General features: G+C 38.9%; 2 protein-coding genes across 3 annotated transcripts in view; one reads left to right on the top strand and one right to left on the bottom strand.

The window, feature by feature from the left end:
- Positions 1-16,108, bottom strand: part of LOC149257201 (protein AE7-like 1) — a 125,593-nt gene that overhangs the window by 29,232 nt on the left and 80,253 nt on the right. For both annotated transcript variants that reach the window (XM_089413709.1, XM_089413707.1), the window contains exon 4: positions 2,477-2,522. In XM_089413709.1, the coding sequence (XP_089269835.1) occupies positions 2,477-2,522 (46 nt within the window). The remainder of the gene's footprint in view (positions 1-2,476; positions 2,523-16,108) is intronic.
- LOC149257202 (uncharacterized) lies at positions 9,255-11,772 on the top strand. The gene is made up of 2 exons (XM_089369403.1): positions 9,255-10,820; positions 10,938-11,772. The coding sequence occupies exons 1-2, from the start codon at positions 9,302-9,304 to the stop codon at positions 11,588-11,590; spliced, it is 2,172 nt and encodes a 723-aa protein (XP_089225529.1). The 5' UTR covers positions 9,255-9,301; the 3' UTR covers positions 11,591-11,772.

Raw genomic sequence — 16,108 nt, 5'->3', positions numbered from 1 at the left:
TTCTTGGCTTAAAAAATGGGGGATAAATGAGTGGGTCTGTCTTCAAAATATCGATATCGTTTATAGTACAATCAAAACAAGATTTAAAGAGAAATTATGGTGCAATGAAGAAATCGAGAAAAAGAAATAGCTAATGCACTATAAGAAGATCATAAACTCCGAGGGGAATATCAAAATTATCTTCCCATTGTATGCAACTTAAAGAATAAAATTAATATTACTAAAATAAGAAAATAACTCTACCAATGCTTTTAGGACAAAGCATTTCTTAAGTGGGAGGGAATGTTATATACCTAATATATGGATTCTTGGCTTAAATAATGGGGGATAAATGAGTGGGTGTCTTCAAAATATTGATATCGTTTATAGTACAATCAAAACTAGATTTAAAGAGAAATTACGGTGCAATGAAGAAATCAAGAAAAATAAATAGCTAATGTACTATAAGAAGATCATAAACTCTGAGGGGAATATCAAAATTATCTTCCCACTGAATGCAACTTAAAGAATAAAATTAATATTCCTAAAATAGGAAAACACTCTCATAAGCGTTAGAATGAAACTGGACATTGGACTAAACCTAAAGCACTATGGGAGGAAAGATTAAGAAAGATTGTGATGCTACAAAGGTGGAGGACAAAAATGAATTTCTCCTGGATAGTGCTACCTACACAGAGGTTAGGCCTCATTTTCAAGTGATATATAACCTATTGGATCTTCATAACATCTTAAACTCAACAAAATCAAAGATTTTTCAAAAAGCTTCTTTCCAATCTTTCTGATCATAGAAACAATATGTTGAGACAAATTGATTGATCTCCATGTTTATTTTGTTATGATCCAATAAACCAAGTTGATCTTCAATGGACAGTAATCATCATCATCATAATATTCAGTATATAAAACCTAGGGTAAGTTGAACTATATAATATATAATTATTATTAATTATTAATTGGATCGCCTGTCATTCATTCTTATATATGTGTGTGTGTGTGCGCGCGCGCACACATTTCTTTCTGAATTTCATGTGCAAAATGTTATTACAGGGTTGTAATAAAGAATTCGACAGGCTACACTCAGGCTCCTCAGAGGTTCACCTAGACTGGCCCTTGCAGCCCGATCAATCCCCAAAAGACATTATCAAACTTTGCATCAGCCCCTTTACAATGAAAAATGATGACAAGAACGTCTGCATTCCCTTCTCTATTCGAACCTCTATCTCTATCTCCGATTTTATGTAGAGTTTGCTGTCTTCTAGGTTTTACCTTTTCGATTCACCCTTTGTCATGTACTTGTTTACTATTCTTGTACTTTCAGATGAATTTTTTTCGTCTTTTAGCATTCAGGAATGATATTGGAATTTTGGCACTCCCAATATAAGATGTTAATCAGTAGTATCTTTTAGTCACAATGAACTATTCTTTTTCCATTCATTAATACTCATAAAATAATCTTATCTTATCTTACCATTATGCCAAAAACTGAAACCAAACACAAGAATGTAGATACGTCTACAAGGCATTATTACATCACAAGGATACTAGGCAGCAAAATTGACAAAAGAGATGGATGCTGCAAAAAGTATTTCAACATCCAGAAGTCCAACAAAAGATCACACCAATAGTTTCGTTTTTCTTTAGGAAGGATATAAACCATAGATATTAGGAAAGATATATTAATATATACCTTTCACCCAAAGCTAATCAGCTGACATTGGATTCACGGATGACCCAATAGTCAGGCAACTTTTCAAATAATATCCTAAAACAACTTTTGCGGGACTTTATACCAATTGATAGAAAGTTGATATTCTTGTCAATTGACAATTATGTTTGACTTAATGATATTTGCATTCTAACTTATTTCTATTTATTTTTCTCATTTATAGTCATTAAATTTGTGTATTTAAATACTCCTAAGAAGCCATAAGCATTGCCTTGATAAATTATACATCTGCCCCACAATCCTATTCACCCCCTTTTGCTCATTTCTGGACATTTCAAATAGTTTCCACCTTTTCTGGCATATGATGGGAAATTTCAATTATACAATCAACATTCCTTTGAATGTGCAGATCCATACACTCTATCATTACTTTTTAAGCTTCATATTTCTCATCTTTCAGTGTATGATGTAAATAACTACTCACAATTCTTTCCAGTTCACAATAGACGAGGACATAAATAATTTGGCAGTTAGATTTTGCTCAAATTGTTGCTCATGCTACATAACTTATTTTCATTCGACTACCTACATTCTGCTTAAATGTGAACAATATATTCTGACGAAATTTGACAAACTATGAGGTTAAGATTCCAGGCCCATCAGCATCATTGCAATGTTGCAAGAAGTTCTCATATTTTCACTCTTACAGGCATATTTTTCGTGCAAAGAGATTTTTAGTTGTCATGTTATGCTTGAAAATGAAAAAGAAAGTAGCAGCAGCAAACATGAACATGTGTTTCTCTGACTCACCTGAAGCCTCAAATGCATGGGAACCAGGAGCAACATAGATGTCAACCTGTATAAAGAATCAAAACATGGTCATTGCTACACAGCTCAAGTATAATTTATAAACATGCTCAACTACAAATACAGTGTTCCACCATTTGATAGCCTGGCAATTATCAATTGAAAACAAATGCAATCTAAACTATTTGGCATAAACATACAACCTTGAAAAGCACAACCAGCTGAAATTTTTCAAGCAATAAGTTCACTCAAATTGCATCTTTAACTTGTATACATAAAACTGCTAAATCAAAAAGTTTAGTCACTCGAAAAAGTAATTCCAAGGTGGGCATTTTAAGCATTTCTTTGATATGTTTGACAATACAATATTACCAAACTGCAATATCACTGTGTCAGGAAATTATTGATCTTCCCTCTTGACAAGTCACTCTATTGTTGCACACTTGTGACCTTTTGTATCATAACTAACTGTGTTCACTGGAACGAACTGGCCATAAATTACTCTGAGAGAGATGCAGTCATACCCTAGAATATTGTATTTAGCAGTGTTGCAAAAGTCCAGAGAAAACCAGCGACTAGTGAGCTTTTCGGAGCATTGATTTTATCAGCAATTTTTTTTATTTGAAAAACTTTCGATTTTAACGTAAAAGTTGCAATTTTTCCAAGTCGATAAAAAAAATCGCTGGTTGCTTCCGGGGCAAGTTAAATTAGCTTTTGATGTTTTTTTCAGGCCATTTTGCATGCCCAGTTATGCATTTCGAGTTCTGAGGAGAAGCAAAGGATTTCTAGGCACCCAGGAGTAGGAGAAAAGCGAGTTTTTTTAAGTGGTGATTGATTTTTCTCAGTTTTCCACAAGGACTCGTCCCCCAGGGTGGGGTGCACGCACCCAAGGCGGGGTGACGCCTAGGGAAACGTTTACCCACGTCCCCCTTTTGGGGAGACGTGGGGAGATGCAGGGGGAACATTTCCCCAGTGTGGGGGGTGCGTCTCCCCAAAAGGGGTGCTTTTGGACGCCCAAAAGCACCCTTTTTGAGGGGGAACGCCCAGAAGCACCCTTTTTGAGGGGGAACGCCCAGTAGCACCCCTTTTGAGTTTTGAGAAATTTTGTATGGGAAAACCTAATATTCAGGCATAGGGCCCTATTATTGCTATATAATTCATGGTAATGTTAAGAATTGGTAATGTTAAATTCTGAAAGTAAAAGGATCATCCTTTTACTTAAATTTTTAACGCTACCATGAAAGGACTCAGGATGTTTATAAATTGACAATCTCTCCAGAAAGTAGAATTTAAGATTTCATTCAAAATCCAGCAGACTTGACAGTTTTTTAGGATTTCAGGATAGGGGAGATTGCAATGTTTCCATTGGATTTTGTTATGCATGAGGCTATGGCACTAATATCTAACCAAGAGCACCAAGCCCTATATGTACCTTGATGTTAGTGGCATTGGTTGTCAAACTCCTCTATCATGACCTTACTAAAAATGTACCCATCACTCAAACAAAATCTTGACTTGACATGTTAATGCTTAGACAATGATATTGATTACGAAGATCCCAATAGAGGTAATGATTTTGATGATATGTAGGTATTTGTTGTAGCATGATTTTTTTTAGATGCTAGAGGCCATCTAGAACCTATTTGTTGATGTATTTTCAGTTCAAAGATGGATTGCACTCGGTGCCATTTTGGTTATGTGCACCCTTACATGCTATATAAATGAGAACTTTTGCTTATTTATGTATAAATGGTTTGGATTCATATGGATGCACATGAATATATATGTTTTTCTATAAAATTTGAATATTTTAGGTGTTTTTGGTCGACTAGTTTTTGTTCAGAAGGTTTTTCGGTTCAATCAATGAATCAGTGCCGATATCATTGGTATCGAGTAGAGTCTATTTTGCTTAGTACTAATTAAATTCTAGAATGATAAATGATGAATTTAAATTTTAAATCAATTTACATTCTAGAATGATGACTGATAAATTTAATTTTCAAATCAATGTAGATTATAAAATGATGAACATGGATTAATGTATATCATTATTGTTAAAATTGGCAACTAGGGCCAACTTCCACCTTAGGACAACTCATATGATGGAGATGATTATTGCGTTGGATTCCTCTTTTCGAGAGGTACAATTTTGATACAAAGATCATCTCATTCTGACAAGCAGATATGGAATTTTGAATTTATTCTTTCTTATGGGTAAATTGTCAAGGTCGGCCTCAATCAAACGTAGCCTCATGAAGCCCAATGGATGTGTCTCCTCACCCTCAACGAAGTGTATAAATAGAAGTGACCTTCCTCTCATTTGGATATCATCAACTCATCACATCATCTTCTCTCTCCTCTATTGATTGGCTCGTACACCTTGGAGACCTCTCTACTTCACACGTGTGGAAGAGGACGGATTTCTAGACTAGTTTTAGAGGCTAAAAATTTCAGAGATTAGAGCAACATTGACTTGGGCAGTTTGACCATGGTTTGACTTCGATTTGGAGGGCAAAATTCTGATTTCTGTAGGCCGCATTCATTGGCACGAGTTTCAATGTGTTATTTTATTGTGTTCACTGCAGCATTGACTTTTTGGTTTGACTACAGAATTTACAGCAGACTTTGTCTGGGTTGACCAAGTTGTTTTTACATTGACTTTGACTCCCTTGGCAAGCCACATTCTTCTGTTGTTGACCGAGCGGCTTGGAGGACATTTTGGGGCAGCTTTGACCACCGTTGACTTTCTAGTTTGGGCTACATTGACTCTATTGAACTATTGAAGAATAATAAGAAGATTTGATCAAAGGGTTTCCCCACATTGGGGTTCGTCCCTAGCATCCGCCACATCTTGTGTCCTCTGTCTTCTGCACTTGTTTTTATGTTCTATATGCATTTACTATCAATGTGTTTAATGTGATTGCTACTGGATATAATTGGAAATTGGAAATTGGGCTGATAAGGAACATTGAAGTAAATTGTGCTAAAGCATAGAACATACCATTGTTATCTAAAATTAACATGGTATTGAAGCTATAGTTTGAATATATCGAACTAGCTACTCTTGTATTTATAGGCTCCATGTGAGGTCGAATAAGTGTCCTTAGGCCAACTTGATCTCTTCTAGGCCGACTTGGTGTGGAGGATACATAAATCATATTTGACTCAATATAAACCTTTTTACATGATTCGAAAGCCCAAGAAGGGTTTCTTTGAATATACAATGACTCTATAAACTCAATATTAATCCTAGGAGTCCACAATGGGGACCTTGACTAATATAATGATGACCCAAGCATGAAACCCATGCTTTAATAAGTCATCGTTACAATAATAAAATTCTTTTCATTATTTTTTTGACAAATACATTTCATGAACGTCGAACCTAGTTACAATTTCCAACACTCCCTCTTAACTAGGGAGGTATTCATCATATACAAATACAATAGAAGATCTCAAACTATATGAACAACGAGGAACTTTAGGCACCGCAATGCCATGGACTAGATTCTTGACCAGGGCAATCTATCCATTGGTCTCTCAACAATTTAGGCACTGCAATGCCATGGACTAGATTCCTGACCAGGGCAATCTATCCAAGTGGGAATAAGGTGGATTCAAGCTTTCAACCACTCTAGGTGCCATCAGGCTTACTTGCTAACCACCAACCCAAGGACCTAGGTGCATATCCATGGTCAATGCTCTACGACCCATGCACCCACCCTACTTTGGGACCTAGACATCAACACAAAGTGTCAACCAAATTCCCTCCCAGGCAATGCTTCACCTGCAAAGCCTCACCAAATCTCTTCCATTTCCATATCATCAATACAATTAGCAATGTCTACCAAACCAAGTAGGTTTCTCAAATACTCAAACTTCTTATTAGGAAGAGCCTTTGTTAGTATGTCTTCTACCTGTTCATCTGTCGAGACATACTCCAACTTCAAGATCCCATCCTGCACCAAGTTCCTAATAAAGTGGAACTTATTGTTGATATGCTTTGTTCTCGAATGAAACACGAGATCTCCAAATATCTTAATACAACTTTGATTGTCACAATTAATCACATTAGGACAGGGAGACTTCTCAAACAAATCTGTCAAAAGCTTCCTTAAACAAACAGCCTCCTTTCCTCCTTCACATGTAGCCACATATTCTGCCTCGCCACTACTCGACACAATAGGATCTTACTTCCTACTCATCCATGAGATCATAGCGACTCCCAGACAAAAACATCCTCCAGTAATGCTCCTTCCATCGGTCTCACTGCCACCCCAATCAAAGTCAGTGAAGCCAATTAGCTTGACTTCCTTACTATCATACTTTAGGTAGTGATATATAGTGTCACGAAGAAACCTTAGTATATGTTTAGCAGCTATATAGTGATCATGATAGGGCTCCAACTGAAACTAACTAAGAATGTTCACTGTGAAACATATATCTGGCCTAGTATTTACCAGATACATTAGGGAACCCACCAACTGTTGATAGGAGGTAGGATCCACAAGACTAGAGTCAGAGTCCCTCAACTTCTTGAGATTGGTGATCATAGGAGTAGTCATCGGCTTGGAATCCATCATCCCAAATTTTTGCAATAACTTGATGATGTACTTTCCTTGCCCCCAATATATCTCCCCGAGTCTCTGCTATACCTATAGATCCAGGTAATAGTGCATCAGTCCTAGATCCTTCATTTCAAATTCAGCTGCCAACATCTTCTTGCATTCTTGAATTCTTCGCTCCACACCTGTGATGAATAGATCATCCACATAAAGTAGAATAATGACGGGCTCATCATTCACGACCTTGATGTAGAGATTCGGATCAGCAGAACTCTTCACAAACCCAATTCTAAGTATATATGCATCCATCCTTGCATACCATGCCCTAGGTGCTTGCCATCCTTCATTTCAAATTCAGCTGCCAACATCTTCTTGCATTCTTGAATTCTTCGCTCCACACCTGTGATGAATAGATCATCCACATAAAGTAGAATAATGACGGGCTCATCATTCACGACCTTGCTGTAGAGATTCGGATCAGCAGAACTCTTCACAAACCCAATTCTAAGTATATATGCATCCATCCTTGCATACCATGCCCTAGGTGCTTGCCCCAAATATATCTCCCTGAGTCTCTGCCATACCTATAGATCCAGGTAATAGTGCATCAGTCCTAGATCCTTCATTTCAAATTCAACTGCCAACATCTTCTTGCATTCTTGAATTCTTCGCTCCACACCTGTGATGAATAGATCATCCACATAAAGTGACGGGCTCATCATTCACGACCTTGAAGTAGAGATTCGGGTCAGCAGAACTCTTCACAAACCCAATTCTAAGTAGACATGCATCCATCCTTGCATACCATGCCCTAAGTGCTTGCCCCAAATATATCTCCCCGAGTCTCTGCCATACCTATAGATCTAGGTAATAGTGCATCAGTCCTAGATCCTTCATTTCAAATTCTGCTGCAACATCTTCTTGCATTCTTGAATTCTTCGCTCCACAACCGTGACGAATAGATCATCCACATAAAGTAGACTAATGACGGGCTCATCATTCACGACCTTGATGTAGAGATTCGGATCAACATAACTCTTTACAAACCCAATTCTAAGTAGATATGCATCCATCCTTGCATACCATGCCCTAGGTGCTTGCTTCAAACCATATAGGGCCTTCTTAAGTCTGCAAACATGAGAGTCCCTGCTATTAACTTCAAATCCTTCGAGTTGTTCGATGTACACTTCCTCATCAATGGTCCCATTCAGAAATGTGGTCATCACATCCATTTGATGGATATTCTACCCCATTGTAGCAACCAGTGTTTTACGAAACGGCCGGGTTGACTCCGAAACGGCCGTTTCGATCCGGGTTGAACAAAAAAATTTCAAAACGGCCCATTGACCCGGCTCGGTGACCGGGTCAGCTATGACCCGGCCGAGTCAGCCAATGACTCGGCCGGGTCATAGCTGACCCGGTCAACCCGGCCGGGTCACGTCAAAAAACGGCCGTACCGATTGGAACCGGCTGGGCAGCGATTTCACTTAAAAAAAATTACTTTTTTGCTGATTTGGAGCTGATTTAGTTAGGGTTTGTGGACATGAAAAGGTTTATGTGATTAGTTAAATGCATTTGGGGTCCATTTCCCCTCCCAAACTCTATTTAAGACAGCCAAATGCTCTCATTTCACTCACAGCAGTCTTATGCATTTGAGTGAGAGTCTTCTTTGAGAGTTAGTGAGCAGTTCTTGAGCTTGTTTTGGAGCAGCAGTGAGGAGTCTTGGAGGAGCATTGTAGCTGGAGTGAGGAGCTTCTTGGGCAGCCATTTGGAGCAGCATTGAGGAGCTGATTTTTGGAGCAAGTTTGAGGAGGCAGTTTGTGCCTGGAGGTATTTTTTTCCACCTCTATAAATCTGTTTTTACTTATTAAATTTTAGGTGCATATAAAGATAGCTTAGAGAGTGTTTTTAGTCAAATAAATGAACATTGAATCAATTTTTATTTTTATTTTTCATTTTCAGATTGTTTTCCTAGTCAAAAAATGGCACCTAGAGCAAAAGATGCTGCTTGGGCATATGTTGAAATGGTTGATGATGAGATGTGTTGCAAGTTTTGCCATAGGAAAATTAAGTCAGGTCCTGGGGGGATTCATAGGCTGAAACAACACTTGGCAGGGATTAAAGGCAATATTACTGCATGTAAATCCCCCGAAATTGGGGAGATTAGAAAGACTTTGTTGGAAAGCTTGAAAAATTTCAAGAAGAAAAGACTAGGCAAAAAGAGATACAGGCTGAAATTGGGAGGAAGAGGGAGATACAAAAAATGATGGCTGCCAACCCCCACTATGAGTTTGAGGGTTCTTCCTCTATCCCTCACACTGATGCATCAAACCCTTTCCGTTATGTTCCTCCCTCTTTTGCTTCTGTTCAAGATAAGGGAAAGGGTAGAATGAAGGGTGATGGGACTATCAAAAGTTTTTTCACTCACTCAGGCTCCTCTCCATCAGATGCACATGGTCCTGAAGTTAGTAAAGGTCTTTCTCAGCCCACTTTAGATGACCATTGGAAGAAAGAATTGAGAGAGACTGCTTGTGACTACATAGCTAGATGGTGGTATGATGCTGATATCCCCTTTAATGCTGCTCGTTCACCATATTATGAGCCTATGTTTGAGGCCATACATGCTGCTGGAAAAGGCTTCAAAGGCCCTACTATGCAAGAGCTAAGGGGGTTTCGTTTGCAGAAAGAAATTACATCAATTAATGAGTATTTGCAAGATTTCAAGGAATCATGGGCAAGAACAGGGTGTACCATCATGTCAGATGGATGGACTGATCAAAGAAACCGTACCATCATAAACTTTCTTGTCTTCTGCCCACAGGGAACCATGTTTTTAAAATCAGTTGATGCATCTGATAAGGTAAAAGATGGCCACTTGTTGTTTCAGCTATTGGATGAGGTTATTCAGGGTGTGGGGGTGGCTAATGTTGTTCAAATCATCACAGACAATGCCTCTAACTATGTTCTTGCTGGTAGACTGTTAGAGGAAAAACACAAGACCATCTTTTGGACCCCATGCGCTGCACATTGCATAGACCTCATGCTTGAGGATATTGGGAAATTAGATTGGGTCAGAAACACTGTAGATAATGCCAAAAGCATAACAAAATTTATCTACAATCATACACTGGTTTTGAGTATCATGAGGAAACACACTGGAGGCAAGGATATTATTAGGCCTGCCATCACTAGATTTGCTACACATTTTTTGACATTGCAATCTATGCTTTCCCAACATAGAAACTTGCAAAAGATGTTTTCCAGTGATGATTGGAATAATAGCAGTTGGTCTAACAAACCAGAAGGCAGAGAATTGAGAAGGAAAGTCCATGATGAAACTTTTTGGAGAAAGGCAACAGAGATTGTGAAGGTTGCTGAGCCACTAGTTAAGGTGTTGCGGTTGGTGGATGGGGAAAGGTTGGCTATGGGCTTCATTTATGAGGCTATGGATCAAGCAAAGGAGCAAATAAAGGCAGCATACAAGGATAGAGTGGCAAAGTATGGGCCCATTTGGGCAATCATTGATGAAAGATGGAACAATCAACTCCATCGCCCTATACATGCAGCTGGGTATTTTTTGAACCCACGGTATCATTATAAAGCTAAGGAGTCAGGAGCTTTGAGGGGGGAGGTCAGAGATGGACTGGTTGATTGCATTGAGCGCATGGTCCCATCGGAGTCTGATCAGCTACTGATACATCAGCAGGTCACATCCTTCAGCAATGCAACAGGTACCTTTGGGAAGAACCTAGCAAAGATTGCAAGAGAAGCAGATGAGCCAGGTAAACAAAAATTTCAATTTTCAATTTCTCAATTTCAAGTTAGATATAATTTGTAATTTTGTTGAGCTTCAGCCTTCATCTAACTCATAATTCATTACACTCCTATGTTTTTTGCAGCACAATGGTGGGAGGCCTTTGGTGGCCAGTGCCCTGAATTGCAAAGGTTTGCAATTCGTATTTTGAGTCAAACTTGCAGTGCATCTGGGTGTGAGCGCAATTGGTCTGTCTTTGAGAGGATTCACACAAAGAAGAGAAACCGTTTGGAGCAAAAACGGTTGAATGATCTAGTTTTTGTCCAATACAACCTTCGGCTCAGACGGAACCAATTGCTGAACAAAAGACTTGATTCAGATCCCATTGTGTTGGAAGACATTGATCCAACATCAGATTGGGTAGTGGAGAGTCGTCTACCAGAGTTTGATCCTGATGAGGATCTTGATGAAATTGATGTTGGAGATCCACTGCAGCGTGTTCAGTTGAATGCAGATCCCAATCCACCAGCCTCAGTCTCACAGCCAGCTAGTAGGACTCCAGTTGTAGGTGCTTCGCCTTCCTCTGCTCAGCCACGACAGAAGCGCAGCCGCATTTGTACTCTATCTCAGCTTGCATCTGCTTCACAGCCTAGTGGTACTGGTACTGGCACCACTTCTACAGTTGCAGTTGGAGACGATGATGATGAGGAGGAGCCATGGGGCTCCTTGTCTGGCTCTGATGATGATGATCCAGAGATTGGTCGAGATGATCTTGGCTCCTCTGGCAGTAGCCAGTAGCTACTAGCCTCCTTGGTTATTTGTATTTTGTTTTGACTCTTGAGTCTTTGATCATGTATGACACAGACAGACTACAGTTGACTATGTATTTACTATTGCCATTGGGTACACCGTACCATTTTGATATAATGGATTGGTTCATGAGCCTACTTTGATCATATGTTGTCTTCCATGTATATTATAATGTTGTGTGTTTGGAAACTTGAATGAAAATCTTTAAAATTATGTTTAAAATATTTAAAATTATGTTTTTTTATAAAAAAAAAAAATATTTAATGTATTTTTTACAACGACCGAGTCATTGAAATCGAGCCGGCCGAGTCATTGCCGTTTCCGTTTCCGTTTCCGAGTCGATCCTCGGCCGAGTCCGAATCCGAGTCCGTTTTGTAAAACATTGGTAGCAACCAATCAAACCAACGACCTAATGGTAGTGTACCTTACTGTGGGTGCAAAGGTTTCTTCATAATCAATGCCTTCCTTTAGAGAGAAACCCCTTGTAAAGAATCTTGCTTTGTACTTGTCTATACTTCCATCAACAGCATGTTTGATCTTATAGATCCATTTAGATGTGACCACTGATTTTTCACTAGGTCTATGAATGATTTCCCAACCCCCATTCTTCATGATGGATTGATATTCTTCCTGCATTGCTTTCTTCCAAACTTCTTGATGCGCAGCTTCCTTGAATGTAGATGGTTTGGCTTTAATCAATTTCGTCATATATGCAGCATAACCAGGATATCTCTTTGGTCTCTTTCTTTCACTGAAGGTTCCTTTCACAACTTCATGTCCTTCAGCATCTTCTAATGTAGCTTTCAACCAATTTGGCCTTTTCCTTGTGGTTGGGATGACCACTAATTGAATAGGTTCACTTGGTCCTTCTTCTTCGAGATTTGTAGTAGAGTTTTCATGATGAACTTCTTCGTCATCGAAATCAATAGGAATATCCTTTGATATCTTGTACGCTTGATCTTCATCAAATATGACATCCATGCTTACTTAAATATATCTTCCTTCCTTGATGTAGACTCTATATGTTTTTGAAGAGAGACTATATTCAACGAATATTCCCTTGATACTTGTAGAATCCAACTTCTTTTGCTCGTCTTTCGAAACATGGATGTATGTTGGACTTCTAAAGATTCAAAGGTGATCCACACTCGGCCTCTTTCCTGTGAATACTTCTTCAGGTGTTGTATTATCAACACTCTTATGAGGACTTCTATTTTGAATGTATACAGTTGCCATTGTTGCTTCTCCGCATAAGAAATTTGGTAGGTCTTGATCAAGGAACATAGTTCAAATGCCTTCTTCAATTGACCTATTCTTCCTTTTGACCAATCCATTTTGTTTGGGTTAATAGGGAACAATGAGCTCCCTCTTAATACCTACTTCCATACAATATGCAATCAATTCCTTAGAAGTGTATTCCCCACCATTTTCAGACCTCAAAGTATTTATCTTTCTTTCGGTCAGGGTTTCCACTTCCACCCTAAACTCCTTGAACTTATCAAATACTTCATCTTTTGTTTTGAGGAGGTAGAGCCATGTCTTTCTAGAATGGTCATCAATGAATGTCACATAGTAGAGATGACTTCCAAGTGATTTGTCAGACATGGGCCCACACACATCGGAATGGATGAGGTCTAATATCTCTTTAGACCTAGCCTCACTAATATGAAATGGCTTCCTTGTATGTTTTCCCAAAGAGCATCCCTTGCACAGATCTTCATGATCTAACTTCATATTAGGAATACCATGAACCAGTTGACTAAGAATAGGGATGACATTATAATGTAGATGACCATACCTCCTATGTCATAGCTCAATGGGGCTTATTTCCATATGAACCAAAGCTTGAGGAGGTGGTGTAATGACTCTATAAAGACTTCCTTCACGAACTCCAATAACCCTAGCTTTATCAATGCTAGAGTCATTTCCCCAAACCAATACCTTTCCATCAACAAAAGCAATTATTCCCCCTTTATCTTCTAAACAAGAAATAGAAAGCAAATTCTTTTTCAAACCTGGAACATATAGAATGTTGTTGAGGTGCAGCTTCGATCCATTATCCAGCTTCAATGATGTTGATCCCAAGCCTCTAACAGCATAGCTTTTGTTGTCACCCAATTCCACTGCATGAGAAGATGGCTCCTTTGATAGTGTATGAAGTTGTTTACTTTCTCATGTCATGTGTCTCAATGCTCCACTATCAATGATCCATGCATTGTCATCATTAAGAGATCCTGTAAGAGCGGCCAAGAATCCTTGACTTTTGACCTTCTTGATCCAACTTCCAGCAGTGTTGATACTCATTCTTATGAAGTTCATCATAGAGGGAGAATCCATGCTAACAAAGTGATCTTTGACTCTTCCTAACCTTAGCTCCGATACCATGTTGGAAAATCAAAACAGTTATATTAGGGTTTGATTCTCCTTTCTTGATAATTACTTGTGAGTGTGTTGGCTTCTTTTACTTCTTTATTACCTTATCTTTCATCAAGAAAGCACCATATTATATGTGTATCAAGATCACAAAATAAGAGACACAACATGTAGGCACTATGCCAGTGTAAAACCCCACTCGAGGGGAAAACCAAGTCAAGAATATTCTTCTTCTCAATAGTATTCTTTGAGACTCTTCACCCTAGACAAAGACCAAACCTTCCCTCCACACAAAGTCATCCTCCCAGATCTTCGACCTCTTTCTAGCAACTTCAACTAGGCAGCAACTTCTGGCATCAGGCAGCTTCTAACATCAATGAAACTTGGAAGACTTTGATCTCCCAAACTAGGGCACTAAACAAAGAGAGAGAGGCACCAAAAGTTTGATTTTCTTCTTCTCCTTAGACTTCCCCAAACTCACACTTCCTTCAGCTTCCTTAGACCCACTTCGTCCTACTTCACACTTCTCCAACTACTCTTGAGATATCGAACTAGCTTGAGTTGTGATGCTCCAAATGACTTCGACTTGCTTGTATTTATAGGCTCCATGTGAGGTCAAATAAGTGTCCTTAGGCCGACTTGATCTCTTCTAGGCCAACTTGGTGTGGAGGATACATAAATTATATTTGACTCAATAGTAAACCTTTTTACATGATTCAAAATCCCAAGAAGGGTCTCTTTGAATATACAATGACTCTATAAACTCAATATTAATCCTAGGAGTCCACAATGGGGACTTTGACTAATATAATGATGACCCAAGCATGAAACCCATGCTTTAATAAGTCATTGTTACAATAATAAAATTCTTTTCTTTATTCGTTTGATAACTACATTTCATAATGACTCAAATACATTAAACGAAGACTGAACCTGGTTACAATTTCCAACATGAAGCTTGGATTTACAAGAAGCAGTGTTGATCCCAACCTCTACTTCAAGGTGGTATAAGGTATGCCTTTGATTTTAGTTTTATATGTTGATGATCTATTCTTGACAGGTATTGAGCCCTTGATGTTCGAGTGTATGAGGGAGTTGGCCTCTAAGTTTGAGATGAAGGATCTCGGTATGATGCACTATTTCTTGGGAGTAGAAGTCTAGCAGAGACCTAGAGAGATTTTCCTATCTCAAGGAAAATATGATGTGAAGTTGTTGGAGAAATTTGGAATGACGAAATGCAAATCCTTGGCCACCCCAATAGAAATAAAATTCAAGAAGTTGTGCAGAGATGTTGTTGGATCTGACCTTGCTATCCTTCTAATTATAGACAACTGATTAGGGCATTGATGTTCCTCGTGAACAAGCGTCTGGACATATGCTTTGCAGTGAACACCTTGAGTCAATTTATGACTGAGCCCCTCCACACACATGGGTTGCTGCCAAACACATTCTGGAATATTTGCATGGGGTTATTAACCTTAGTTTGAGATATTCTACTGGAGATGTAAGACTTCATGGATATATTGATGCTGACTGGTCTGGAAATATTATTGACAGGAAGAGCACATCAAGGTGTTGTTTTAGCTTGGGATCCATTATGATATCTTGGATGAGTAGGAAACAAAATTCCATAGCTTTCAGCATGGGCGAGGCAGAAAACATTGCTGCTAGCATGGCTAGTTGTGAAGCATTATGGTTGAGAAAGCAAGTCCTGGATACTATAGTGATTTATTGCGGCATCAAGAGTGGAATCTGATTGGCAAAGAATCTTGTATTTCATGATAAGTCCAAGCACATTGAGATCAAGTACCACTACATTCGAGACATGGTATAGAGAGGAGTTGTAAGACTCCATCACATATTGATAGATGAGCAGATAGCGAGTATTCTCGCCAAGACTTTGTCGAAAGCAAAGTTCTTAGCCTTCAGAGAGCAGCTTGGACTGATGGATGTGACCCTCCCGGATAAAGGTCTCGACTGATCGAGAACAATGATTTATGCTCTTCCCCCTGTTTGAGCTCATAGGGAGAGGAATTGAGCCAAAGAGCTCCTGGAGTTGAGGTATCTATGGACAATAGGATGGTTGTGATCCTTACCCTCTGCAGTAAGTGGATCTCGCCTATTGTCACCATA

This window comes from Pinus tabuliformis, chromosome 6 (genome assembly GCF_031772625.1).
Source record: "Pinus tabuliformis cultivar Carrire ecotype Pingquan chromosome 6, CPIR1, whole genome shotgun sequence".
Classification (NCBI taxonomy): Eukaryota; Viridiplantae; Streptophyta; class Pinopsida; order Pinales; family Pinaceae; genus Pinus; species Pinus tabuliformis.
The sequence above is the reverse complement of the archived record's forward strand: the minus strand, read 5'-3'. Positions and strand labels throughout refer to the sequence as shown.

Coding starts and splice junctions, on each gene's coding strand:
- LOC149257202 (XM_089369403.1), top strand. CDS start 9,302: ATGATGGCTGCCAACCCCCACTATGAGTTTGAGGGTTCTTCCTCTATC. Junction 10,821..10,937: donor AAGAGAAGCAGATGAGCCAG/GTAAACAAAAAT, acceptor TGTTTTTTGCAG/CACAATGGTGGGAGGCCTTT.